The 26,520-nt window shown below is 72.6% G+C and overlaps 1 protein-coding gene across 14 annotated transcripts in view; it reads left to right on the plus strand.

Annotated features, from left to right (window-relative positions):
• The window catches only part of pacsin3 (protein kinase C and casein kinase substrate in neurons 3), a 218,393-nt gene that overhangs the window by 79,004 nt on the left and 112,869 nt on the right, over positions 1-26,520 (plus strand). For 13 of the 14 annotated variants that reach the window (XM_078220329.1, XM_078220327.1, XM_078220334.1 and 10 more), the window contains one exon: positions 5,876-6,036. In XM_078220329.1, the coding sequence (XP_078076455.1) occupies positions 5,876-6,036 (161 nt within the window). The remainder of the gene's footprint in view (positions 1-5,875; positions 6,037-26,520) is intronic. The other variant, XM_078220340.1, reaches the window with a different exon arrangement.

Consider the following 26,520-nt stretch of genomic DNA (forward strand, 5'->3'; position numbering starts at 1 on the left):
CGCCCCCCCTCGCCCCCCCCTCGCCCCCCCTCGCCCTCGCCCCCCCCTCGCCCTCGCCCCCCCTCGCCCTCGCCCCCCCTCGCCCTCGCCCCCCCTCGCCCTCGCCCCCCCTCGCCCTCGCCCCCCTCGCCCTCGCCCCCCTCGCCCTCGCCCCCCTCGCCCTCGCCCCCCTCGCCCTCGCCCCCCCTCGCCCTCGCCCCCCTCTCCCTCGCCCCCCCTCTCCCTCGCCCCCCTCTCCCTCGCCCCCCCCTCGCCCCCCCTCGCCCTCGCCCCCCCTCGCCCTCGCCCCCCCTCGCCCCCTCGCCCTCGCCCCCCCTCGCCCCCCCTCGCCCTCGCCCCCCTCGCCCTCGCCCCCCTCGCCCCCCTCGCCCTCGCCCCCCTCGCCCTCGCCCCCCCTCGCCCTCGCCCCCCCTCGCCCTCGCCCCCCCTCGCCCTCGCCCCCCCTCGCCCTCGCCCCCCTCGCCCTCGCCCCCCCTCGCCCTCGCCCGCCTCGCCCTCGCCCCCCCTCGCCCTCGCCCCCCTCGCCCTCGCCCCCCCTCGCCCTCGCCCCCCCTCGCCCTCGCCCGCCCCCTCGCCCTCGCCGCCCTCGCCCTCGCCCCCCCTCGCCCTCGCCCCCCCTCGCCCTCGCCCCCCCTCGCCCTCGCCCCCCTCGCCCTCGCCCCCCCTCGCCCTCGCCCCCCTCGCCCTCGCCCCCCCTCGCCCTCGCCCCCCTCGCCCTCGCCCCCCCTCGCCCTCGCCCCCCCTCGCCCTCGCCCCCCCTCGCCCTCGCCCCCCTCGCCCTCGCCCCCCCTCGCCCTCGCCCCCCTCGCCCTCGCCCCCCCTCGCCCTCGCCCCCCCTCGCCCTCGCCCCCCCTCGCCCTCGCCCCCCCTCGCCCTCGCCCCCCCTCGCCCTCGCCCCCCCCTCGCCCTCGCCCCCCTCGCCCTCGCCCCCCCTCGCCCTCGCCCCCCCTCGCCCTCGCCCCCCCTCGCCCTCGCCCCCCCTCGCCCCCCTCGCCCTCGCCCCCCCTCGCCCTCGCCCCCCCTCGCCCTCGCCCCCCTCGCCCTCGCCCCCCCTCGCCCTCGCCCCCCCTCGCCCTCGCCCCCCCTCGCCCCGCCCCCCTCGCCCTCGCCCCCCCTCGCCCTCGCCCCCCCTCGCCCCCCCTCGCCCCCCTCGCCCTCGCCCCCCTCGCCCTCGCCCCCCCTCGCCCTCGCCCCCCCCTCGCCCTCGCCCCCCCTCGCCCTCGCCCCCCCTCGCCCTCGCCCCCCCTCGCCCTCGCCCCCCCTCGCCCTCGCCCCCCCTCGCCCTCGCCCCCCCTCGCCCTCGCCCCCCTCGCCCTCGCCCCCCCTCGCCCTCGCCCCCCCTCGCCCTCGCCCCCCTCGCCCTCGCCCCCCCTCGCCTCGCCCCCCTCGCCCCCCCCCTCGCCCCCCCTCGCCCTCGCCCCCCTCGCCCTCGCCCCCCTCGCCCTCGCCCCCCTCGCCCTCGCCCCCCCTCGCCCTCGCCCCCCCTCGCCCTCGCCCCCTGCCCCCCTCGCCCTCGCCCCCTCGCCCTCGCCCCCCTCGCCCTCGCCCCGCCCTCGCCCCCTCGCCCCCCTCGCCCCTCGCCCTCGCCCCCCTCGCCCTCGCCCCCCTCGCCCTCGCCCCCCCTCGCCCTCGCCCCCCCTCGCCCTCGCCCCCCCTCGCCCTCGCCCCCCCTCGCCCTCGCCCCCCTCGCCCTCGCCCCCCCTCGCCCTCGCCCCCCCTCGCCCTCGCCCCCCCTCGCCCTCGCCCCCCCTCGCCCTCGCCCCCCCTCGCCCTCGCCCCCCCTCGCCCTCGCCCCCCTCGCCCTCGCCCCCCCTCGCCCTCGCCCCCCTCGCCCTCGCCCCCCCTCGCCCTCGCCCCCCCTCGCCCTCGCCCCCCCTCGCCCTCGCCCCCCCTCGCCCTCGCCCCCCTCGCCCTCGCCCCCCCTCGCCCTCGCCCCCCCTCGCCCTCGCCCCCCCTCGCCTCGCCCCCCCTCGCCCTCGCCCCCCTCGCCCTCGCCCCCCCTCGCCCTCGCCCCCCCTCGCCCTCGCCCCCCTCGCCCTCGCCCCCCCTCGCCCTCGCCCCCCCTCGCCCTCGCGCCCCCTCGCCCTCGCCCCCCCTCGCCCTCGCCCCCCCTCGCCCTCGCCCCCCTCGCCCTCGCCCCCCTCGCCCTCGCCCTCGCCCCCCTCGCCCTCGCCCCCCTCGCCCTCGCCCCCCCTCGCCCTCGCCCCCCTCGCCCTCGCCCCCCTCGCCCCTCGCCCTCGCCCCCCTCGCCCTCGCCCCCCCTCGCCCTCGCCCCCCTCGCCCTCGCCCCCCCTCGCCCTCGCCCCCCCTCGCCCTCGCCCCCCCTCGCCCTCGCCCCCCCTCGCCCTCGCCCCCCCTCGCCCTCGCCCCCCCTCGCCCTCGCCCCCCCTCGCCCTCGCCCCCCTCGCCCTCGCCCCCCCTCGCCCTCGCCCCCCTCGCCCTCGCCCCCCCTCGCCCTCGCCCCCCTCGCCCTCGCCCCCCCTCGCCCTCGCCCCCCCTCGCCCTCGCCCCCCCTCGCCCTCGCCCCCCTCGCCCTCGCCCCCCCTCGCCCTCGCCCCCCCTCGCCCTCGCCCCCCCTCGCCCTCGCCCCCCTCGCCCTCGCCCCCCCTCGCCCTCGCCCCCCCTCGCCCTCGCCCCCCCTCGCCCTCGCCCCCCCTCGCCCTCGCCCCCCCTCGCCCTCGCCCCCCCTCGCCCTCGCCCCCCCTCGCCCTCGCCCCCCTCGCCCTCGCCCCCCTCGCCCTCGCCCCCCTCGCCCTCGCCCCCCCTCGCCCTCGCCCCCCCTCGCCCTCGCCCCCCCTCGCCCTCGCCCCCCTCGCCCTCGCCCCCCTCGCCCTCGCCCCCCCTCGCCCTCGCCCCCCCTCGCCCTCGCCCCCCTCGCCCTCGCCCCCCCTCGCCCTCGCCCCCCCCTCGCCCTCGCCCCCCCCTCGCCCTCGCCCCCCCTCGCCCTCGCCCCCCCTCGCCCTCGCCCCCCCTCGCCCTCGCCCCCCCTCGCCCTCGCCCCCCCTCGCCCTCGCCCCCCTCGCCCTCGCCCCCCCTCGCCCTCGCCCCCCCTCGCCCTCGCCCCCCCTCGCCCTCGCCCCCCCTCGCCCTCGCCCCCCCTCGCCCTCGCCCCCCCTCGCCCTCGCCCCCCCTCGCCCTCGCCCCCCCTCGCCCTCGCCCCCCCTCGCCCTCGCCCCCCCTCGCCCTCGCCCCCCCTCGCCCTCGCCCCTCGCCCCCCCTCGCCCTCGCCCCCCCTCGCCCTCGCCCCCCCTCGCCCTCGCCCCCTCGCCCTCGCCCCCGCCCCTCGCCCCCCCTCGCCCTCGCCCCCCCTCGCCCTCGCCCCCCTCGCCCTCGCCCCCCCTCGCCCTCGCCCCCCCTCGCCCTCGCCCCCCCCTCGCCCTCGCCCCCCCTCGCCCTCGCCCCCCCTCGCCCTCGCCCCCCCTCGCCCTCGCCCCCCTCGCCCTCGCCCCCCCTCGCCCTCGCCCCCCCCTCGCCCTCGCCCCCCCTCGCCCTCGCCCCCCCTCGCCCTCGCCCCCCCTCGCCCTCGCCCCCCTCGCCCTCGCCCCCCCTCGCCCTCGCCCCCCCTCGCCCTCGCCCCCCCTCGCCCTCGCCCCCCCTCGCCCTCGCCCCCCCTCGCCCTCGCCCCCCCTCGCCCCTCGCCCCCCTCGCCCTCGCCCCCCCTCGCCCTCCGCCCCCCTCGCCCTCGCCCCCTCGCCCTCGCCCCCCTCGCCTCGCCCCCCCTCGCCCTCGCCCCCCCTCGCCCTCGCCCCCCCTCGCCCTCGCCCCCCCTCGCCCTCGCCCCCCCTCGCCCTCGCCCCCCCTCGCCCCTCGCCCCCCCTCGCCCTCGCCCCCCCTCGCCCTCGCCCCCCCTCGCCCTCGCCCCCCCTCGCCCTCGCCCCCCCTCGCCCTCGCCCCCCCTCGCCCTCCCCCCTCGCCCCCCCTCGCCCTCGCCCCCCCTCGCCCTCGCCCCCCCTCGCCCTCGCCCCCCCTCGCCCTCGCCCCCCCTCGCCCTCGCCCCCCTCGCCCTCGCCCTCGCCCCCCCTCGCCCTCGCCCCCCCTCGCCCTCGCCCCCCCTCGCCCTCGCCCCCCCTCGCCTCGCCCCCCCTCGCCCTCGCCCCCCTCGCCCTCGCCCCTCGCCCCCCCTCGCCCTCGCCCCCCCTCGCCCTCGCCCCCCCTCGCCCTCGCCCCCCCTCGCCCTCGCCCCCCCCTCGCCCTCGCCCCCCCTCGCCCTCGCCCCCCCTCGCCCTCGCCCCCCCTCGCCCTCGCCCCCCCTCGCCCTCGCCCCCCTCGCCCTCGCCCCCCCTCGCCCTCGCCCCCCCTCGCCCTCGCCCCCCCTCGCCCTCGCCCCCCCTCGCCCTCGCCCCCCCTCGCCCCCCCTCGCCCTCGCCCCCCCTCGCCCTCGCCCCCCCTCGCCCTCGCCCCCCCTCGCCCTCGCCCCCCCTCGCCCTCGCCCCCCCTCGCCCTCGCCCCCCTCGCCCTCGCCCCCCCTCGCCCTCGCCCCCCTCGCCCTCGCCCCCCTCGCCCTCGCCCGCCGTCCCTCGCCCGCCGTCCCTCGCCCTTGCCCGCCCTCGCCCGCCGTCCCTCAAAGAACAAAGAACAATACAGCACAGGAACAGGCCCTCCAAGCCCGCGCCGCTCCCTGGTCCAAACTAGACCATTCTTTTGTATCCCTCCATTCCCACTCCGTTCATATGGCTGTCTCAATAAGTCTTAAACGTTCCCAGTGTGTCCGCCTCCACCACCTTGCCTGGCAGCGCATTCCAGGCCCCCACCACCCTCTGTGTAAAATACGTCCCTCTGATATCTGTGTTAAACCTCCCCCACTCACCTTGAACCTATGACCCCTCGTGAACGTCACCACCGACCTGGGGAAAAGCTTCCCACCGTTCACCCTATCTATGCCTTTCATAATTTTATACACCTCTATTAAGTCTCCCCTCATCCTCCGTCTTTCCAGGGAGAACAACCCCAGTTTACCCAATCTCTCCTCATAACTAAGCCCCTCCATACCAGGCAACATCCTGGTAAACCTCCTCTGTACTCTCTCCAAAGCCTCCACGTCCTTCTGGTAGTGTGGCGACCAGAACTGGACGCAGTATTCCAAATGCGGCGGAACCAACGTTCTATACATCTGCAACATCAGACCCCAACTCTTATACTCTATGCCCCGTCCTATAAAGGCAAGCATACCATATGCCTTCTTCACCACCTTCTCCACCTGTGACGTCACCTTCAAGGATCTGTGGACTTGCACACCCAGGCCCCTCTACGTATCTACACCCTTTATGGTTCTGCCATTTATCGTATAACTCCTCCCTACATTATTTCTACCAAAATGCATCACTTCGCATTTATCAGGATTGAACGCCATCTGCCATTTCTTTGCCCAAATTTCCAGCCTATCTATATCCTTCTGTAGCCTCTGACATTGTTCCTCACTATCTGCAAGTCCTGCCAGTTTTGTGTCGTCCGCAAACTTACTGATCACCCCAGTTACACCTTCTTCCAGATCATTTATATAAATCACAAACAGCAGAGGTCCCAATACAGAGCCCTGCGGAACACCACTAGTCACAGGCCTCCAGCCGGAAAAAGACCCTTCCACTACCACCCTCTGTCTTCTGTGACCAAGCCAGTTCTCCACCCATCTAGCCACCTCCCCCCTTTATCCCATGAGATCCAACCTTTTTCACCAGCCTACCATGAGGGACTTTGTCAAACGCTTTACTAAAGTCCATGTCGACGACATCCCCTCACTCGCCCTCACACGCTGTCCCTCGCTCGCCCTCACCCGCTGTCCCTCGCTCGCCCTCCCTCGCCCTCGCCCGCTGTCCCTCGCCTCTCGGTTTATCTATGGATACGATAACCTCACACTAATCTGTGTTTTGTCCCACAGTCGATTTAAGGATTATTCGTCAGATTGGTCGGATGATGACAGCCCCAGGAGATTTGTGTTGACACTGAGCTCTGAAGATGATGTGAAGGTAGCGATGGTCCGAGTGCGTGCACTGTATGATTATGCGGGGCAGGAGGCTGATGAGCTAAGCTTCTCGGCAGGTATTGACACACTAACACAGATCGGTCTTGTTCCGCAATGCTGCATGCGCAGGCTGTTGGCGCTCTGCATGTTAACCCTCAGAGTCCACCTCACACCAACACATACCTTCAGCACCAAAATCTGCAGCATCTCATGGCTGTCTATTGTAAGGAATACCCACACACGCAGTGTACAACTGACCGAGTTACTTAGCCAGGCAGAGAGGCTGGCCATCTGGCCCATTTACTGTGTTGGGATTTTTCATTGATCCAACCAATCTGATCTTATTGCTCTATACATATTAATATTAGAGCACTGTTAGAGAGTTTAAAAGAGTTAGAATGAAGTTTGTGAAGCATGGAACAAGAGTAAAAGATAGAATTTGAAGTTATGCTGGGCACAGCTTGCAAGTAGTTGCCTCGCTCCAGCACCCATCTATTCTACTGAGTCTAATAGCCCTCAATTCCCGGAGTGAATATCAGTGCTCCTGCCCAATGTGCATGTACCTTTCACTTCTTGTATCCACATGTGCAGTGAATGGGTCAGAATATATTTGTGTTTGCCACTGCTGAATGAAATTGGACTCATTTCTGTGTAACACTGCTCACGTGTCCCAGTGCCTGTGTCTTGTACCGATTTTGAGTAATGACCCTCTGGGCGAATGGTGCTCATGCCTGGCAGGATCCGTCCATAATGCACTGCCCAAGGCCGGAGCGGCGAGGGCACTGTTCTCAGACTGCTGTACAGCGAATCATGAAGGTGTGTGTGTGGATCGCACTGTCTGAAGGTGTGTGCGCACATTGCACTGTCCGGAGGTTGTCTGCACGCCTCGCGCTGTTGGAAGGTGTGTCCGCACACCTCGCGCCATCGGAAGGGGTGACCGCGCGCCTCGTGCTGTCGTAAGGTGTGGTCGCACGCCACACTGTACCAAGGGCGTGGGCATGCCACACTGTAGCGAGGGGCATGGGCGCGCCCCACTGTAGCGAGGAGCGTGGGCGCGCCCCACTGTAGCGAGGGGCGTGGGTGCCCCCACTGTAGCGAAGGGTGTGGGCGCGTTCCACTGTAGCGAAGGGCGTGGGCGCGCCCCACTGTAGCGAGGGGCGTGGGTGCCCCCACTGTAGCGAAGGGCGTGGGCGCGTTCCACTGTCGCGAGAGGCCTGGGCGCGCCCCACTGTAGCGAGGGGCGTGGGTGCCCCCACTGTAGCGAAGGGTGTGGGCGCGTTCCACTGTAGCGAGAGGCCTGGGCGCGCCCCACTGTAGCGAGGGGCGTGGGTGCCCCCACTGTAGCGAAGGGCGTGGGCGCGTTCCACTGTAGCGAAGGGCGTGGGCGCGTTCCACTGGAGCGAGAGGCCTGGGCGCGCCCCACTGGAGCGAGGGGCGTGGGTGCCCCCACGATAGCGAAGGGCCTGGGCGCGCCCCACTGTAGCGAAGGGCGTGGGCGCGCCCCACTGTAGCGAGGGGCGTGGGTGCCCCCACTGTAGCGAGAGGCCTGGGCGCGCCCCACTGTAGCGAGGGGCGTGGGCGCGCCCCACTGTAGCGAGGGGGGTGGGCGCGCCCCACTGTAGCGAGGGGCGTGGGTGCCCCCACTGTAGCGAAGGGCGTGGGCGCGCCCCACTGTAGCGAGAGGCCTGGGCGCGTCGCACTGTAGCAAGGGGCCTGGGCGCGTCCCACTGTAGCGACAGGCCTGGGCGCGCCCCACTGGAGCGAGAGGCATGGGCGCGTCCCACTGTAGCGAGAGGCCTGGGCGCGCCCCACTGTAGCGAGAGGCCTGGGCGCGTCCCACTGTAGCAAGGGGCCTGGGCGCGTCCCACTGTAGCAAGGGGCCTGGGCGCGTCCCACTGTAGCAAGGGGCCTGGGCGCGTCCCACTGTAGCAAGGGGCCTGGGCGCGTCCCACTGTAGCAAGGGGCCTGGGCACGTCCCACTGTAGCAAGGGGCCTGGGCGCGCCCCACTGTAGCAAGGGGCCTGGGCGCGTCCCACTGTAGCGAGAGGCCTGGGCGCGTCGCACTGTAGCAAGGGGCCTGGGCGCGCCCCACTGTAGCAAGGGGCCTGGGCGCGTCCCACTGTAGCGAGAGGCCTGGGCGCGCCGCACTGTAGCAAGGGGCATGGGCGCGTCCCACTGTATTAAGGGGCCTGGGCGCGTCCCACTGTAGCGAGAGGCCTGGGCGCGCCGCACTGTAGCAAGGGGCCTGGGCGCGCCCCACTGTACCAAGGGGCCTGGGCGCGTCCCACTGTAGCAAGGGGCCTGGGCGCGTCCCACTGTAGCAAGGGGCCTGGGCGCGTCCCACTGTAGCGAGAGGCCTGGGCGCGCCGCACTGTAGCAAGGGGCCTGGGCGCGTCCCACTGTAGCAAGGGGCCTGGGCGCGTCCCACTGTAGCAAGGGGCCTGGGCGCGTCCCACTGTAGCAAGGGGCCTGGGCGCGTCCCACTGTAGCGAGAGGCCTGGGCGCGCCCCACTGTAGCGAGGGGCGTGGGCGCGCCCCACTGTAGCGAGGGGGGTGGGCGCGCCCCACTGTAGCGAGGGGCGTGGGTGCCCCCACTGTAGCGAAGGGCGTGGGCGCGCCCCACTGTAGCGAGAGGCCTGGGCGCGTCGCACTGTAGCAAGGGACATGGGCGCGTCCCACTGTAGCAAGGGGCCTGGGCGCGTCCCACTGTAGCGACAGGCCTGGGCGCGCCCCACTGGAGCGAGAGGCATGGGCGCGTCCCACTGTAGCGAGAGGCCTGGGCGCGCCCCACTGTAGCGAGAGGCCTGGGCGCGTCCCACTGTAGCAAGGGGCCTGGGTGCGTCCCACTGTAGCAAGGGGCCTGGGCGCGTCCCACTGTAGCAAGGGGCCTGGGCGCGTCCCACTGTAGCAAGGGGCCTGGGCGCGTCCCACTGTAGCAAGGGGCCTGGGCGCGTCCCACTGTAGCGAGAGGCCTGGGCGCGTCGCACTGTAGCAAGGGGCCTGGGCGCGCCCCACTGTAGCAAGGGGCCTGGGCGCGTCCCACTGTAGCGAGAGGCCTGGGCGCGCCGCACTGTAGCAAGGGGCATGGGCGCGTCCCACTGTATTAAGGGGCCTGGGCGCGCCGCACTGTAGCAAGGGGCCTGGGCGCGCCGCACTGTAGCAAGGGGCCTGGGCGCGCCCCACTGTAGCAAGGGGCCTGGGCGCGTCCCACTGTAGCAAGGGGCCTGGGCGCGTCCCACTGTAGCGAGAGGCCTGGGCGCGCCCCACTGTAGCAAGGGGCCTGGGCGCGTCCCACTGTAGCAAGGGGCCTGGGCGCGTCCCACTGTAGCAAGGGGCCTGGGCGCGTCCCACTGTAGCAAGAGGCCTGGGCGCGTCCCACTGTAGCGAGAGGCCTGGGCGCGCCGCACTGTAGCAAGGGGACTGGGCACGTCCCACTGTAGCAAGGGGCCTGGGCGCGCCCCACTGTAGCAAGGGGACTGGGCGCGTCCCACTGTAGCGAGGGGCCTGGGCGCGTCCCACTGTAGCGAGAGGCCTGGGCGCGCCGCACTGTAGCAAGAGGCCTGGGCGCGCCGCACTGTAGCAAGGGGCCTGGGCGCGCTCCACTGTAGCAAGGGGCCTGGGCGCGCTCCACTGTAGCGAGAGGCCTGGGCGCGCTCCACTGTAGCGAGAGGCCTGGGCGCGCTCCACTGTAGCAAGGGGCCTGGGCGCGCCCCACTGTAGCGAGAGGCATGGGCGCGTCCCACTGTAGCAAGGGGCCTGGGCGCGTCCCACTGTAGCGAGAGGCCTGGGCGCGCCCCACTGGAGCAAGGGGCCTGGGCGCACTCCACTGTAGCAAGGGGCCTGGGCGCGCTCCACTGTAGCGAGAGGCCTGGGCGCGCTCCACTGTAGCGAGGGGCCTGGGCGCGCTCCACTGTCGCGAGAGGCCTGGGCGCGCTCCACTGTAGCGAGGGGCCTGAGCGCGCTCCACTGTAGCAAGGGGCCTGGGCGCGTCCCACTGTAGCAAGGGGCCTGGGCGCGTCCCACTGTAGCAAGGGGCCTGGGCGCGCCCCACTGTAGCAAGGGGCCTGGGCGCGCCCCACTGTAGCAAGGGGCCTGGGCGCGCCCCACTGTAGCAAGGGGCCTGGGCGCGCTCCACTGTAGCGAGAGGCTTGGGCGCGTCCCACTGTAGCGAGAGGCCTGAGCGCGTCCCACTGTAGCGAGAGGCCTGAGCGCGTCCCACTGTAGCAAGGGGCCTGGGCGCGTCCCACTGTAGCAAGGGGCGTGGGCGCGTCCCACTGTAGCAAGGGGCCTGGGCGCGTCCCACTGTAGCAAGGGGCCTGGGCGCGCCCCACTGTAGCAAGGTGCCTGGGCGCGTCCCACTGTAGCAAGGGACTTGGGCGCGCTCCACTGTAGCGAGAGGCCTGGGCGTGCTCCACTGTAGCAAGGGGCCTGGGCGCGCCCCACTGTAGCAAGGGGCCTGGGCGCGCCCCACTGTAGCAAGGGGCCTGGGCGCGTCCCACTGTAGCAAGGGGCGTGGGCGCGTCCCACTGTAGCAAGGGGCGTGGGCGCGCCGCACTGTAGCAAGGGGCCTGGGCGCGTCCCACTGTAGCGAGAGGCCTGGGCGCGTCGCACTGTAGCGAGAGGCCTGGGCGCGCTCCACTGTAGCGAGAGGCCTGGGCGTGCCCCACTGTAGCGAGAGGCCTGGGCGCGCTCCACTGTAGCAAGGGGCCTGGGCGCGTCCCACTGTAGCAAGGGGCCTGGGCGCGCCGCACTGTAGCAAGGGGCCTGGGCGCGCTCCACTGTAGCAAGGGGCCTGGGCGTGTCGCACTGTAGCAAGGGGCCTGGGCACGTCCCACTGTAGCGAGAGGACTGGGCGCGTCCCACTGTAGCAAGGGGCCTGGGCGCGCCGCACTGTAGCGAGAGGCCTGGGCGCGTCCCACTGTAGCAAGGGGCCTGTGCGCGTCCCACTGTAGCGAGAGGCCTGGGCGCGCTGCACTGTAGCGAGAGGCCTGGGCGCGTCCCACTGTAGCAAGGGGCCTGGGCGCGCCGCACTGTAGCGAGAGGTCTGGGCGCGTCCCACTGTAGCGAGGGGCCTGGGCGCGCCGCACTGTAGCAAGGGGCCTGGGCGCGTCCCACTGTAGCAAGAGGCCTGGGCGCGTCCCACTGTAGCAAGGGGCCTGGGCGCATCCCACTGTAGCAAGGGGCCTGGGCGCGCTCCACTGTAGCGAGAGGCCTGGGCGCGCTCCACTGTAGCAAGGGGACTGGGCGCGTCCCACTGTAGCAAGGGGACTGGGCGCGTCCCACTGTAGCAAGGGGACTGGGCGCGTCCCACTGTAGCAAGGGGACTGGGCGCGTCCCACTGTAGCAAGGGGACTGGGCGCGTCCCACTGTAGCAAGGGGCCTGGGCGCGCCCCACTGTAGCGAGAGGCATGGGCGCGTCCCACTGTAGCAAGGGGCCTGGGCGCGTCCCACTGTAGCGAGAGGCCTGGGCGCGCCCCACTGGAGCAAGGGGCCTGGGCGCACTCCACTGCAGCAAGGGGCCTGGGCGCGCTCCACTGTAGCGAGAGGCCTGGGCGCGCTCCACTGTAGCAAGGGGCCTGGGCGCGCTCCACTGTCGCGAGAGGCCTGGGCGCGCTCCACTGTAGCGAGGGGCCTGAGCGCGCTCCACTGTAGCAAGGGGCCTGGGCGCGTCCCACTGTAGCAAGGGGCCTGGGCGCGTCCCACTGTAGCAAGGGGCCTGGGCGCGCCCCACTGTAGCAAGGGGCCTGGGCGCGCCCCACTGTAGCAAGGGGCCTGGGCGCGCCCCACTGTAGCAAGGGGCCTGGGCGCGCTCCACTGTAGCGAGAGGCTTGGGCGCGTCCCACTGTAGCGAGAGGCCTGAGCGCGTCCCACTGTAGCGAGAGGCCTGAGCGCGTCCCACTGTAGCAAGGGGCCTGGGCGCGTCCCACTGTAGCAAGGGGCGTGGGCGCGTCCCACTGTAGCAAGGGGCCTGGGCGCGTCCCACTGTAGCAAGGGGCCTGGGCGCGCCCCACTGTAGCAAGGTGCCTGGGCGCGTCCCACTGTAGCAAGGGACTTGGGCGCGCTCCACTGTAGCGAGAGGCCTGGGCGTGCTCCACTGTAGCAAGGGGCCTGGGCGCGCCCCACTGTAGCAAGGGGCCTGGGCGCGCCCCACTGTAGCAAGGGGCCTGGGCGCGTCCCACTGTAGCAAGGGGCGTGGGCGCGTCCCACTGTAGCAAGGGGCGTGGGCGCGCCGCACTGTAGCAAGGGGCCTGGGCGCGTCCCACTGTAGCGAGAGGCCTGGGCGCGTCGCACTGTAGCAAGGGGCCTGGGCGCGCTCCACTGTAGCAAGGGGCCTGGGCGTGTCGCACTGTAGCAAGGGGCCTGGGCACGTCCCACTGTAGCGAGAGGACTGGGCGCGTCCCACTGTAGCAAGGGGCCTGGGCGCGCCGCACTGTAGCGAGAGGCCAGGGCGCGTCCCACTGTAGCAAGGGGCCTGTGCGCGTCCCACTGTAGCGAGAGGCCTGGGCGCGCTGCACTGTAGCGAGAGGCCTGGGCGCGTCCCACTGTAGCAAGGGCCCTGGGCGCGCCGCACTGTAGCGAGAGGTCTGGGCGCGTCCCACTGTAGCGAGGGGCCTGGGCGCGCCGCACTGTAGCAAGGGGCCTGGGCGCGTCCCACTGTAGCAAGAGGCCTGGGCGCGTCCCACTGTAGCAAGGGGCCTGGGCGCATCCCACTGTAGCAAGGGGCCTGGGCGCGTCCCACTGTAGCAAGGGGCCTGGGCGCGTCCCACTGTAGCGAGAGGCCTGGGCGCGTCCCAGTGTAGCAAGAGGCCTGGGCGCGTCCCACTGTAGCAAGAGGCCTGGGCGCGCTGCACTGTAGCGAGGGGCCTGGGCGCGCCCCACTGTAGCAAGGGGCCTGGGCGCGCCCCACTGTAGCAAGGGGCCTGGGCGCGCTCCACTGTAGCGAGAGGCCTGGGCGCGTCCCACTGTAGCAAGGGGCCTGGGCGCGTCCCAGTGTAGCGAGAGGCCTGGGCGCGCTGCACTGTAGCGAGAGGCCTGGGCGCGCTGCACTGTAGCGAGAGGCCTGGGCGCGCTGCACTGTCGCAAGGGGCCTGGGCGCGTCCCACTGTAGCAAGGGGCCTGGGCGCGCTGCCCTGTAGCGAGAGGCCTGGGCGCGTCCCACTGTAGCACGGGGCCTGGGCGCGCCCCACTGTAGCACGGGGCCTGGGCGCGCCCCACTGTAGCAAGGGGCCTAGGCGCGCCCCACTGTAGCAAGGGGCCTGGGCGCGCCCCACTGTAGCAAGGTGCCTGGGCGCGTCCCACTGTAGCAAGGGGCGTGGGCGCGCCGCACTGTAGCAAGGGGCCTGGGCTCGCCCCACTGTAGGAAGGGGCCTGGGCGCGTCGCACTGTAGCGAGAGGCCTGGGCGCGCCCCACTGTAGCGAGAGGCATGGGCGCGCTCCACTGTAGCGAGAGGCCTGGGCGCGCCGCACTGTAGCAAGGGGCCTGGGCGTGCTCCACTGTAGCAAGGGGCCTGGGCGCGTCCCACTGTAGCGAGAGGCCTGGGCGCGTCGCACTGTAGCAAGGGGCCTGGGCGCGTCCCACTGTAGCGAGACGCCTGGGCGCGCTGCACTGTAGCGAGAGGCCTGGGCGCGTCCCACTGTAGCAAGGGGCCTGGGCGCGCCGCACTGTAGCGAGAGGCCTGGGCGCGTCCCACTGTAGCAAGGGGCCTGGGCGCGCCCCACTGTAGCGAGAGGCCTGGGCGCGCTGCACTGTAGCGAGAGCCCTGGGCGCGTCCCACTGTAGCAAGGGGCCTGGGCGCGCCGCACTGTAGCGAGAGGCCTGGGCGCGTCCCACTGTAGCGAGGGGCCTGGGCGCGTCCCACTGTAGCGAGAGGCCTGGGCGCGTCCCACTGTAGCAAGGGGCCTGGGCGCGCCGCACTGTAGCAAGGGGCCTGGGCGCGTCCCACTGTAGCAAGGGGCCTGGGCGCGTCCCACTGTAGCGAGAGGCCTGGGCGCGTCCCACTGTAGCAAGGGGCCTGGGCGCGTCCCACTGTAGCAAGGGGCCTGGGTGCGTCCCACTGTAGCAAGGGGCCTGGGCGCGTCCCACTGTAGCAAGGGGCCTGGGCGCGTCCCACTGTAGCGAGAGGCCTGGGCGCGTCCCACTGTAGCGAGAGGCCTGGGCGCGTCCCACTGTAGCGAGAGGCCTGGGCGCGTCCCACTGTAGCAAGTGGCCTGGGCGCGCTGCACTGTAGCGAGGGGCCTGGGCGCGCCCCACTGTAGCAAGGGGCCTGGGCGCGCCCCACTGTAGCAAGGGGCCTGGGCGCGCTCCACTGTAGCGAGCGGCCTGGGCGCGTCCCACTGTAGCAAGGGGCCTGGGCGCGTCCCACTGTAGCGAGAGGCCTGGGCGTGCTGCACTGTAGCGAGAGGCCTGGGCGCGTCCCACTGTAGCAAGGGGCCTGGGCGCGCCCCACTGTAGCAAGGGGCCTGGGCGCGTCCCCTGTAGCAAGGGGCCTGGGCGCGTCCCACTGTAGCGAGAGGCCTGGGCGCGTCCCACTGTAGCGAGAGGCCTGGGCGCGCTGCACTGTAGCGAGAGGCCTGGGCGCGCTGCACTGTAGCGAGAGGCCTGGGCGCGCTGCACTGTAGCAAGGGGCCTGGGCGCGTCCCACTGTAGCAAGGGGCCTGGGCGCGGTGCACTGTAGCGAGAGGCCTGGGCGCGCCCCACTGTAGCAAGGGGCCTGGGCGCGCCCCACTGTAGCAAGGGGCCTGGGCGCGCCCCACTGTAGCAAGGGGCCTGGGCGCGCCCCACTGTAGCAAGGGGCCTGGGCGCGCCCCACTGTAGCAAGGGCCCTGGGCGCGCCCCACTGTAGCAAGGGGCCTGGGCGCGTCCCACTGTAGCGAGAGGCCTGGGCGCGTCCCACTGTAGCGAGAGGCCTGGGCGCGTCCCACTGTAGCAAGGGGCCTGGGCGCGTCCCACTGTAGCGAGAGGCCTGGGCGCGCTGCACTGTAGCGAGAGGCCTGGGCGCGCTGCACTGTAGCGAGAGGCCTGGGCGCGCTGCACTGTAGCAAGGGGCCTGGGCGCGCTGCACTGGAGCGAGAGGCCTGGGCGCGCCCCACTGTAGCAAGGGGCCTGGGCGCGCTGCACGGTAGCGAGAGGCCTGGGCGCGTCCCACTGTAGCAAGGGGCCTGGGCGCGTCCCACTGTAGCAAGGGGCCTGGGCGCGTCCCACTGTAGCGAGAGGCCTGGGCGCGTCCCACTGTAGCGAGAGGCCTGGGCGCGTCCCACTGTAGCAAGGGGCCTGGGCGCGTCCCACTGTAGCAAGGGGCCTGGGCGCGTCCCACTGCAGCGAGAGGCCTGGGCGCGCCGCACTGTAGCGAGAGGCCTGGGCGCGCTCCACTGTAGCAAGGGGCCTGGGCGCGTCCCACTGAAGCAAGGGGCCTGGGCGCGTCCCACTGTAGTGAGAAGCCTGGGCGCGTCCCACTGTAGCAAGGGGCCTGGGCGCGCCCCACTGTAGCAAGGGGCCTGGGCGCGTCCCACTGCAGCGAGAGGCCTGGGCGCGTCCCACTGTAGCGAGAGGCCTGGGCGCGCCCCACTGTAGCAAGGGGCCTGGGCGCGTCCCACTGTAGCAAGGGGCCTGGGCGCGTCCCCTGTAGCAAGGGGCCTGGGCGCGTCCCACTGTAGCGAGAGGCCTGGGCGCGTCCCACTGTAGCGAGAGGCCTGGGCGCGCTGCACTGCAGCGAGAGGCCTGGGCGCGCTGCACTGTAGCGAGAGGCCTGGGCGCGCTGCACTGTAGCAAGGGGCCTGGGCACGCTGCACTGTAGCGAGAGGCCTGGGCGCGCTGCACTGTAGCGAGAGGCCTGGGCGCGCCCCACTGTAGCAAGGGGCCTGGGCGCGTTCCACTGTAGCGAGAGGCCTGTGCGCGCTGCACTGTAGCGAGAGGCCTGGGCGCGCTGCACTGTAGCAAGGGGCCTGGGCGCGCCGCACTGTAGCGCGAGGCCTGGGCGCGTCCCACTGTAGCGAGGGGCCTGTGCGCATCCCACTGTAGCGAGAGGCCTGGGCGCGTCCCACTGTAGCGAGAGGCCTGGGCGCGTCCCACTGTAGCAAGGGGCCTGGGCGCGCCGCACTGTAGCAAGGGGCCTGGGCGCGTCCCACTGTAGCGAGAGGCCTGGGCGCGTCCCACTGTAGCAAGAGGCCTGGGCGCGCTGCACTGTAGCAAGGGGCCTGGGCGCGTCCCACTGTAGCAAGGGGCCTGGGCGCGCCCCACTGTAGCAAGGGGACTGGGCGCGTCCCACTGTAGCAAGGGGCCTGGGCGCGTCCCACTGTAGCGAGAGGCCTGGGCGTGCTGCACTGTAGCGAGAGGCCTGGGCGCGTCCCACTGTAGCAAGGGGCCTGGGCGCGCCCCACTGTAGCAAGGGGCCTGGGCGCGTCCCCTGTAGCAAGGGGCCTGGGCGCGTCCCACTGTAGCGAGAGGCCTGGGCGCGTCCCAGTGTAGCGAGAGGCCTGGGCGCGCTGCACTGTAGCGAGAGGCCTGGGCGCGCTGCACTGTAGCGAGAGGCCTGGGCGCGCTGCACTGTAGCAAGGGGCCTGGGCACGCTGCACTGTAGCGAGAGGCCTGGGCGCGCTGCACTGTAGCGAGAGGCCTGGGCGCGCTGCACTGTAGCAAGGGGCCTGGGCGCGTCCCACTGTAGCAAGGGGCCTGGGCGCGCCCCACTGTAGCAAGGGGCCTGGGCGCGCCCCACTGTAGCAAGGGGCCTGGGCGCGCCCCACTGTAGCAAGTGGCCTGGGCGCGCCCCACTGTAGCAAGGGGCCTGGGCGCGCCCCACTGTAGCAAGGGGCCTGGGCGCGTCCCACTGTAGCGAGAGGCCTGGGCGCGTCCCACTGTAGCGAGAGGCCTGGGCGCGTCCCACTGTAGCAAGGGGCCTGGGCACGTCCCACTGTAGCGAGAGGCCTGGGCGCGCTGCACTGTAGCGAGAGGCCTGGGCGCGCTGCACTGTAGCGAGAGGCCTGGGCGCGCTGCACTGTAGCGAGAGGCCTGGGCGCGCTGCACTGTAGCAAGGGGCCTGGGCGCGCTGCACTGGAGCGAGAGGCCTGGGCGCGTCCCACTGTAGCAAGGGGCCTGTGCGCGCTGCACTGTAGCGAGAGGCCTGGGCGCGCTCCACTGTAGCGAGAGGCCTGGGCGCGCTGCACTGTAGCGAGAGGCCTGGGCGCCTCCCACTGTAGCAAGGGGCCTGGGCGCGCCGCACTGTAGCGAGAGGCCTGGGCGCGTCCCACTGTAGCGAGGGGCCTGTGCGCGTCCCACTGTAGCGAGAGGCCTGGGCGCGTCCCACTGTAGCGAGAGGCCTGGGCGCGTCCCACTGTAGCAAGGGGCCTGGGCGCGCCGCACTGTAGCAAGGGGCCTGGGCGCGTCCCACTGTAGCGAGAGGCCTGGGCGCGTCCCACTGTAGCAAGGGGCCTGGGCGCGTCCCACTGTAGCAAGAGGCCTGGGCGCGCTGCACTGTAGCAAGGGGCCTGGGCGCGTCCCACTGTAGCAAGGGGCCTGGGCGCGCCCCACTGTAGCAAGGGGACTGGGCGCGTCCCACTGTAGCAAGGGGCCTGGGCGCGTCCCACTGTAGCGAGAGGCCTGGGCGCGTCGCACTGTAGCAAGAGGCCTGGGCGCGCCGCACTGTAGCAAGGGGACTGGGCGCGTCCCACTGTAGCAAGGGGCCTGGGCGCGTCCCACTGTAGCGAGAGGCCTGGGCGGGCCGCACTGTAGCGAGAGGCCTGGGCGCGCTCCACTGTAGCAAGGGGCCTGGGCGCGCTCCACTGTAGCGAGAGGCCTGGGCGCGCTCCACTGTAGCAAGGGGACTGGGCGCGTCCCACTGTAGCAAGGGGCCTGGGCGCGCTGCACTGTAGCGAGAGGCCTGGGCGCGCCGCACTGTAGCGAGAGGCCTGGGCGCGCTCCACTGTAGCAAGGGGCCTGGGCGCGCTCCACTGTAGCGAGAGGCCTGGGCGCGCTCCACTGTAGCAAGGGGACTGGGCGCGTCCCACTGTAGCAAGGGGCCTGGGCGCGCTTCACTGTAGCGAGAGGCCTGGGCGCCTCCCACTGTAGCAAGGGGCCTGGGCGCGCCGCACTGTAGCGAGAGGCCTGGGCGCGTCCCACTGTAGCGAGGGGCCTGTGCGCGTCCCACTGTAGCGAGAGGCCTGGGCGCGTCCCACTGTAGCGAGAGGCCTGGGCGCGTCCCACTGTAGCAAGGGGCCTGGGCGCGCCGCACTGTAGCGAGAGGCCTGGGCGCGTCCCACTGTAGCGAGGGGCCTGTGCGCGTCCCACTGTAGCGAGAGGCCTGGGCGCGTCCCACTGTAGCGAGAGGCCTGGGCGCGTCCCACTGTAGCAAGGGGCCTGGGCGCGCCGCACTGTAGCAAGGGGCCTGGGCGCGTCCCACTGTAGCGAGAGGCCTGGGCGCGTCCCACTGTAGCAAGGGGCCTGGGCGCGTCCCACTGTAGCAAGAGGCCTGGGCGCGCTGCACTGTAGCAAGGGGCCTGGGCGCGTCCCACTGTAGCAAGGGGCCTGGGCGCGCCCCACTGTAGCAAGGGGACGGGGCGCGTCCCACTGTAGCAAGGGGCCTGGGCGCGTCCCACTGTAGCGAGAGGCCTGGGCGCGTCGCACTGTAGCAAGAGGCCTGGGCGCGCCGCACTGTAGCAAGGGGACTGGGCGCGTCCCACTGTAGCGAGGGGCCTGGGCGCGTCCCACTGTCGCAAGGGGACTGGGCGCGTCCCACTGTAGCAAGGGGCCTGGGCGCGCCCCACTGTAGCGAGAGGCATGGGCGCGCTCCACTGTAGCGAGGGGCCTGTGCGCGCTCCACTGCAGCGAGAGGCCTGGGCGCGCTCCACTGTAGCAAGGGGACTGGGCGCGTCCCACTGTAGCAAGGGGACTGGGCGCGTCCCACTGTAGCAAGGGGACTGGGCCGTCCCACTGTAGCAAGGGGACTGGGCGCGTCCCACTGTAGCAAGGGGCCTGGGCGCGTCCCACTGTAGCGAGAGGCCTGGGCGCGCTGCACTGTAGCGAGAGGCCTGGGCGCGCTGCACTGTAGCGAGAGGCCTGGGCGCGCTGCACTGTAGCAAGGGGCCTGGGCGCGTCCCACTGTAGCAAGGGGCCTGGGCGCGGTGCACTGTAGCGAGAGGCCTGGGCGCGCCCCACTGTAGCAAGGGGCCTGGGCGCGCCCCACTGTAGCAAGGGGCCTGGGCGCGCCCCACTGTAGCAAGGGGCCTGGGCGCGCCCCACTGTAGCAAGGGGCCTGGGCGCGCCCCACTGTAGCAAGGGCCCTGGGCGCGCCCCACTGTAGCAAGGGGCCTGGGCGCGTCCCACTGTAGCGAGAGGCCTGGGCGCGTCCCACTGTAGCGAGAGGCCTGGGCGCGTCCCACTGTAGCAAGGGGCCTGGGCGCGTCCCACTGTAGCGAGAGGCCTGGGCGCGCTGCACTGTAGCGAGAGGCCTGGGCGCGCTGCACTGTAGCGAGAGGCCTGGGCGCGCTGCACTGTAGCAAGGGGCCTGGGCGCGCTGCACTGGAGCGAGAGGCCTGGGCGCGCCCCACTGTAGCAAGGGGCCTGGGCGCGCTGCACGGTAGCGAGAGGCCTGGGCGCGTCCCACTGTAGCAAAGGGCCTGGGCGCGTCCCACTGTAGCAAGGGGCCTGGGCGCGTCCCACTGTAGCGAGAGGCCTGGGCGCGTCCCACTGTAGCGAGAGGCCTGGGCGCGTCCCACTGTAGCAAGGGGCCTGGGCGCGTCCCACTGTAGCAAGGGGCCTGGGCGCGTCCCACTGCAGCGAGAGGCCTGGGCGCGCCGCACTGTAGCGAGAGGCCTGGGCGCGCTCCACTGTAGCAAGGGGCCTGGGCGCGTCCCACTGAAGCAAGGGGCCTGGGCGCGTCCCACTGTAGTGAGAAGCCTGGGCGCGTCCCACTGTAGCAAGGGGCCTGGGCGCGCCCCACTGTAGCAAGGGGCCTGGGCGCGTCCCACTGCAGCGAGAGGCCTGGGCGCGTCCCACTGTAGCGAGAGGCCTGGGCGCGCCCCACTGTAGCAAGGGGCCTGGGCGCGTCCCACTGTAGCAAGGGGCCTGGGCGCGTCCCCTGTAGCAAGGGGCCTGGGCGCGTCCCACTGTAGCGAGAGGCCTGGGCGCGTCCCACTGTAGCGAGAGGCCTGGGCGCGCTGCACTGCAGCGAGAGGCCTGGGCGCGCTGCACTGTAGCGAGAGGCCTGGGCGCGCTGCACTGTAGCAAGGGGCCTGGGCACGCTGCACTGTAGCGAGAGGCCTGGGCGCGCTGCACTGTAGCGAGAGGCCTGGGCGCGCCCCACTGTAGCAAGGGGCCTGGGCGCGTTCCACTGTAGCGAGAGGCCTGTGCGCGCTGCACTGTAGCGAGAGGCCTGGGCGCGCTGCACTGTAGCAAGGGGCCTGGGCGCGCCGCACTGTAGCGCGAGGCCTGGGCGCGTCCCACTGTAGCGAGGGGCCTGTGCGCATCCCACTGTAGCGAGAGGCCTGGGCGCGTCCCACTGTAGCGAGAGGCCTGGGCGCGTCCCACTGTAGCAAGGGGCCTGGGCGCGCCGCACTGTAGCAAGGGGCCTGGGCGCGTCCCACTGTAGCGAGAGGCCTGGGCGCGTCCCACTGTAGCAAGAGGCCTGGGCGCGCTGCACTGTAGCAAGGGGCCTGGGCGCGTCCCACTGTAGCAAGGGGCCTGGGCGCGCCCCACTGTAGCAAGGGGACTGGGCGCGTCCCACTGTAGCAAGGGGCCTGGGCGCGTCCCACTGTAGCGAGAGGCCTGGGCGTGCTGCACTGTAGCGAGAGGCCTGGGCGCGTCCCACTGTAGCAAGGGGCCTGGGCGCGCCCCACTGTAGCAAGGGGCCTGGGCGCGTCCCCTGTAGCAAGGGGCCTGGGCGCGTCCCACTGTAGCGAGAGGCCTGGGCGCGTCCCAGTGTAGCGAGAGGCCTGGGCGCGCTGCACTGTAGCGAGAGGCCTGGGCGCGCTGCACTGTAGCGAGAGGCCTGGGCGCGCTGCACTGTAGCAAGGGGCCTGGGCACGCTGCACTGTAGCGAGAGGCCTGGGCGCGCTGCACTGTAGCGAGAGGCCTGGGCGCGCTGCACTGTAGCAAGGGGCCTGGGCGCGTCCCACTGTAGCAAGGGGCCTGGGCGCGCCCCACTGTAGCAAGGGGCCTGGGCGCGCCCCACTGTAGCAAGTGGCCTGGGCGCGCCCCACTGTAGCAAGGGGCCTGGGCGCGCCCCACTGTAGCAAGGGGCCTGGGCGCGTCCCACTGTAGCGAGAGGCCTGGGCGCGTCCCACTGTAGCGAGAGGCCTGGGCGCGTCCCACTGTAGCAAGGGGCCTGGGCACGTCCCACTGTAGCGAGAGGCCTGGGCGCGCTGCACTGTAGCGAGAGGCCTGGGCGCGCTGCACTGTAGCGAGAGGCCTGGGCGCGCTGCACTGTAGCGAGAGGCCTGGGCGCGCTGCACTGTAGCAAGGGGCCTGGGCGCGCTGCACTGGAGCGAGAGGCCTGGGCGCGTCCCACTGTAGCAAGGGGCCTGGGCGCGCTGCACTGTAGCGAGAGGCCTGGGCGCGCTCCACTGTAGCGAGAGGCCTGGGCGCGCTGCACTGTAGCGAGAGGCCTGGGCGCCTCCCACTGTAGCAAGGGGCCTGGGCGCGCCGCACTGTAGCGAGAGGCCTGGGCGCGTCCCACTGTAGCGAGGGGCCTGTGCGCGTCCCACTGTAGCGAGAGGCCTGGGCGCGTCCCACTGTAGCGAGAGGCCTGGGCGCGTCCCACTGTAGCAAGGGGCCTGGGCGCGCCGCACTGTAGCAAGGGGCCTGGGCGCGTCCCACTGTAGCGAGAGGCCTGGGCGCGTCCCACTGTAGCAAGGGGCCTGGGCGCGTCCCACTGTAGCAAGAGGCCTGGGCGCGCTGCACTGTAGCAAGGGGCCTGGGCGCGTCCCACTGTAGCAAGGGGCCTGGGCGCGCCCCACTGTAGCAAGGGGACTGGGCGCGTCCCACTGTAGCAAGGGGCCTGGGCGCGTCCCACTGTAGCGAGAGGCCTGGGCGCGTCGCACTGTAGCAAGAGGCCTGGGCGCGCCGCACTGTAGCAAGGGGACTGGGCGCGTCCCACTGTAGCAAGGGGCCTGGGCGCGTCCCACTGTAGCGAGAGGCCTGGGCGGGCCGCACTGTAGCGAGAGGCCTGGGCGCGCTCCACTGTAGCAAGGGGCCTGGGCGCGCTCCACTGTAGCGAGAGGCCTGGGCGCGCTCCACTGTAGCAAGGGGACTGGGCGCGTCCCACTGTAGCAAGGGGCCTGGGCGCGCTGCACTGTAGCGAGAGGCCTGGGCGCGCCGCACTGTAGCGAGAGGCCTGTGCGCGCTCCACTGTAGCAAGGGGCCTGGGCGCGCTCCACTGTAGCGAGAGGCCTGGGCGCGCTCCACTGTAGCAAGGGGACTGGGCGCGTCCCACTGTAGCAAGGGGCCTGGGCGCGCTTCACTGTAGCGAGAGGCCTGGGCGCCTCCCACTGTAGCAAGGGGCCTGGGCGCGCCGCACTGTAGCGAGAGGCCTGGGCGCGTCCCACTGTAGCGAGGGGCCTGTGCGCGTCCCACTGTAGCGAGAGGCCTGGGCGCGTCCCACTGTAGCGAGAGGCCTGGGCGCGTCCCACTGTAGCAAGGGGCCTGGGCGCGCCGCACTGTAGCGAGAGGCCTGGGCGCGTCCCACTGTAGCGAGGGGCCTGTGCGCGTCCCACTGTAGCGAGAGGCCTGGGCGCGTCCCACTGTAGCGAGAGGCCTGGGCGCGTCCCACTGTAGCAAGGGGCCTGGGCGCGCCGCACTGTAGCAAGGGGCCTGGGCGCGTCCCACTGTAGCGAGAGGCCTGGGCGCGTCCCACTGTAGCAAGGGGCCTGGGCGCGTCCCACTGTAGCAAGAGGCCTGGGCGCGCTGCACTGTAGCAAGGGGCCTGGGCGCGTCCCACTGTAGCAAGGGGCCTGGGCGCGCCCCACTGTAGCAAGGGGACTGGGCGCGTCCCACTGTAGCAAGGGGCCTGGGCGCGTCCCACTGTAGCGAGAGGCCTGGGCGCGTCGCACTGTAGCAAGAGGCCTGGGCGCGCCGCACTGTAGCAAGGGGACTGGGCGCGTCCCACTGTAGCGAGGGGCCTGGGCGCGTCCCACTGTCGCAAGGGGACTGGGCGCGTCCCACTGTAGCAAGGGGCCTGGGCGCGCCCCACTGTAGCGAGAGGCATGGGCGCGCTCCACTGTAGCGAGGGGCCTGTGCGCGCTCCACTGCAGCGAGAGGCCTGGGCGCGCTCCACTGTAGCAAGGGGACTGGGCGCGTCCCACTGTAGCAAGGGGACTGGGCGCGTCCCACTGTAGCAAGGGGACTGGGCCGTCCCACTGTAGCAAGGGGACTGGGCGCGTCCCACTGTAGCAAGGGGACTGGGCGCGTCCCACTGTAGCAAGGGGACTGGGCGCGTCCCACTGTAGCAAGGGGCCTGGGCGCGCCCCACTGTAGCGAGAGGCATGGGCGCGTCCCACTGTAGCAAGGGGCCTGGGCGCGTCCCACTGTAGCGAGAGGCCTGGGCGCGCCCCACTGGAGCAAGGGGCCTGGGCGCGCTCCACTGTATCGAGAGGCCTGGGCGCGCTCCACTGTAGCGAGGGGCCTGGGCGCGCTCCACTGTAGCAAGGGGCCTGGGCGCGTCCCACTGTAGCAAGGGGCCTGGGCGCGCCCCACTGTAGCAAGGGGCCTGGGCGCGCCCCACTGTAGCAAGGGGCCTGGGCGCGCTCCACTGTAGCGAGAGGCCTGGGCGCGTCCCACTGTAGCGAGAGGCCTGGGCGCGTCCCACTGTAGCAAGGGGCCTGGGCGCGTCCCACTGTAGCAAGGGGCGTGGGCGCGTCCCACTGTAGCAAGGGGCCTGGGCGCGTCCCACTGTAGCAAGGGGCCTGGGCGCGCCCCACTTTAGCAAGGGGCCTGGGCGCGTCCCACTGTAGCAAGGGGCCTGGGCGCGCTCCACTGTCGCGAGAGGCCTGGGCGTGCTCCACTGTAGCAAGGGGCCTGGGCGCGCCCCACTGTAGCAAGGGGCCTGGGCGCGCCCCACTGTAGCAAGGGGCCTGGGCGCGTCCCACTGTAGCAAGGGGCCTGGGCGCGTCCCACTGTAGCAAGGGGCCTGGGCGCGCCCCACTGTAGCAAGGGGCCTGGGCGCGTCCCACTGTAGCAAGGGGCCTGGGCGCGCTCCACTGTCGCGAGAGGCCTGGGCGTGCTCCACTGTAGCAAGGGGCCTGGGCGCGCCCCACTGTAGCAAGGGGCCTGGGCGCGCCCCACTGTAGCAAGAGGCCTGTGCGCGTCCCACTGTAGCAAGGGGCGTGGGCGCGTCCCACTGTAGCAAGGGGCGTGGGCGCACCGCACTGTAGCAAGGGGCCTGGGCGCGCCCCACTGTAGCAAGGGGCCTGGGCGCGTCCCACTGTAGCGAGAGGCCTGGGCGCGTCGCACTGTAGCGAGAGGCCTGGGCGCGCTCCACTGTAGCGAGAGGCCTGGGCGCGCCCCACTGTAGCGAGAGGCCTGGGCGCGCCCCACTGTAGCGAGAGGCCTGGGCGCGCTCCACTGTAGCAAGGGGCCTGGGCGCGTCCCACTGTAGCAAGGGGCCTGGGCGCGCCGCACTGTAGCAAGGGGCCTGGGCGCGCTCCACTGTAGCAAGGGGCCTGGGCGTGTCGCACTGTAGCAAGGGGCCTGGGCGTGTCGCACTGTAGCAAGGGGCCTGGGCGCATCCCACTGTAGCGAGAGGCCTGGGCGCGCTGCACTGTAGCGAGAGGCCTGGGCACGTCCCACTGTAGCAAGGGGCCTAGGCGCGCCGCACTGTAGCAAGAGGCCTGGGCGCGTCCCACTGTAGCAAGGGGCCTGGGCGCGCCCCACTGCCGCGAGAGGCCTGGGCGCGCTGCACTGTAGCGAGAGGCCTGGGCGCGTCCCACTGTAGCAAGGGGCCTGGGCGCGCCGCACTGTAGCAAGGGGCCTGGGCGCGTCCCACTGTAGCGAGAGGCCTGGGCGCGTCCCACTGTAGCAAGGGGCCTGGGCGCGTCCCACTGTAGCAAGAGGCCTGGGCGCGCTGCACTGTAGCAAGGGGCCTGGGCGCGTCCCACTGTAGCAAGGGGCCTGGGCGCGCCCCACTTTAGCAAGGGGCCTGGGCGCGTCCCACTGTAGCAAGGGGCCTGGGCGCGCTCCACTGTCGCGAGAGGCCTGGGCGTGCTCCACTGTAGCAAGGGGCCTGGGCGCGCCCCACTGTAGCAAGGGGCCTGGGCGCGCCCCACTGTAGCAAGGGGCCTGCGCGCGTCCCACTGTAGCAAGGGGCCTGGGCGCGTCCCACTGTAGCAAGGGGCCTGGGCGCGCCCCACTGTAGCAAGGGGCCTGTGCGCGTCCCACTGTAGCAAGGGGCCTGGGCGCGCTCCACTGTCGCGAGAGGCCTGGGCGTGCTCCACTGTAGCAAGGGGCCTGGGCGCGCCCCACTGTAGCAAGGGGCCTGGGCGCGCCCCACTGTAGCAAGAGGCCTGGGCGCGTCCCACTGTAGCAAGGGGCGTGGGCGCGTCCCACTGTAGCAAGGGGCGTGGGCGCACCGCACTGTAGCAAGGGGCCTGGGCGCGCCCCACTGTAGCAAGGGGCCTGGGCGCGTCCCACTGTAGCGAGAGGCCTGGGCGCGTCGCACTGTAGCGAGAGGCCTGGGCGCGCTCCACTGTAGCGAGAGGCCTGGGCGCGCCCCACTGTAGCGAGAGGCCTGGGCGCGCCCCACTGTAGCGAGAGGCCTGGGCGCGCTCCACTGTCGCAAGGGGCCTGGGCGCGTCCCACTGTAGCAAGGGGCCTGGGCGCGCCGCACTGTAGCAAGGGGCCTGGGCGCGCTCCACTGTAGCAAGGGGCCTGGGCGTGTCGCACTGTAGCAAGGGGCCTGGGCGTGTCGCACTGTAGCAAGGGGCCTGGGCGCATCCCACTGTAGCGAGAGGCCTGGGCGCGCTGCACTGTAGCGAGAGGCCTGGGCACGTCCCACTGTAGCAAGGGGCCTAGGCGCGCCGCACTGTAGCAAGAGGCCTGGGCGCGTCCCACTGTAGCAAGGGGCCTGGGCGCGCCCCACTGCCGCGAGAGGCCTGGGCGCGCTGCACTGTAGCGAGAGACCTGGGCGCGTCCCACTGTAGCAAGGGGCCTGGGCGCGCCGCACTGTAGCAAGGGGCCTGGGCGCGTCCCACTGTAGCGAGAGGCCTGGGCGCGTCCCACTGTAGCAAGGGGCCTGGGCGCGTCCCACTGTAGCAAGAGGCCTGGGCGCGCTGCACTGTAGCAAGGGGCCTGGGCGCGTCCCACTGTAGCAAGGGGCCTGGGCGCGTCCCACTGTAGCAAGGGGCCTGGGCGCGTCCCACTGTAGCGAGAGGCCTGGGCGCGCCGCACTGTAGCAAGAGGCCTGGGCGCGCCGCACTGTAACAAGGGGACTGGGCGCGTCCCACTGTCGCAAGGGGACTGGGCGCGTCCCACTGTCGCAAGGGGACTGGGCGCGTCCCACTGTAGCACGGGGCCTGGGCGCGCCCCACTGTAGCGAGAGGCATGGGCGCGTCCCACTGTAGCAAGGGGCGTGGGCGCGTCC

This window comes from Mustelus asterias, chromosome 9 (genome assembly GCF_964213995.1).
Source record: "Mustelus asterias chromosome 9, sMusAst1.hap1.1, whole genome shotgun sequence".
In the NCBI taxonomy this organism is placed as follows: Eukaryota; Metazoa; Chordata; class Chondrichthyes; order Carcharhiniformes; family Triakidae; genus Mustelus; species Mustelus asterias.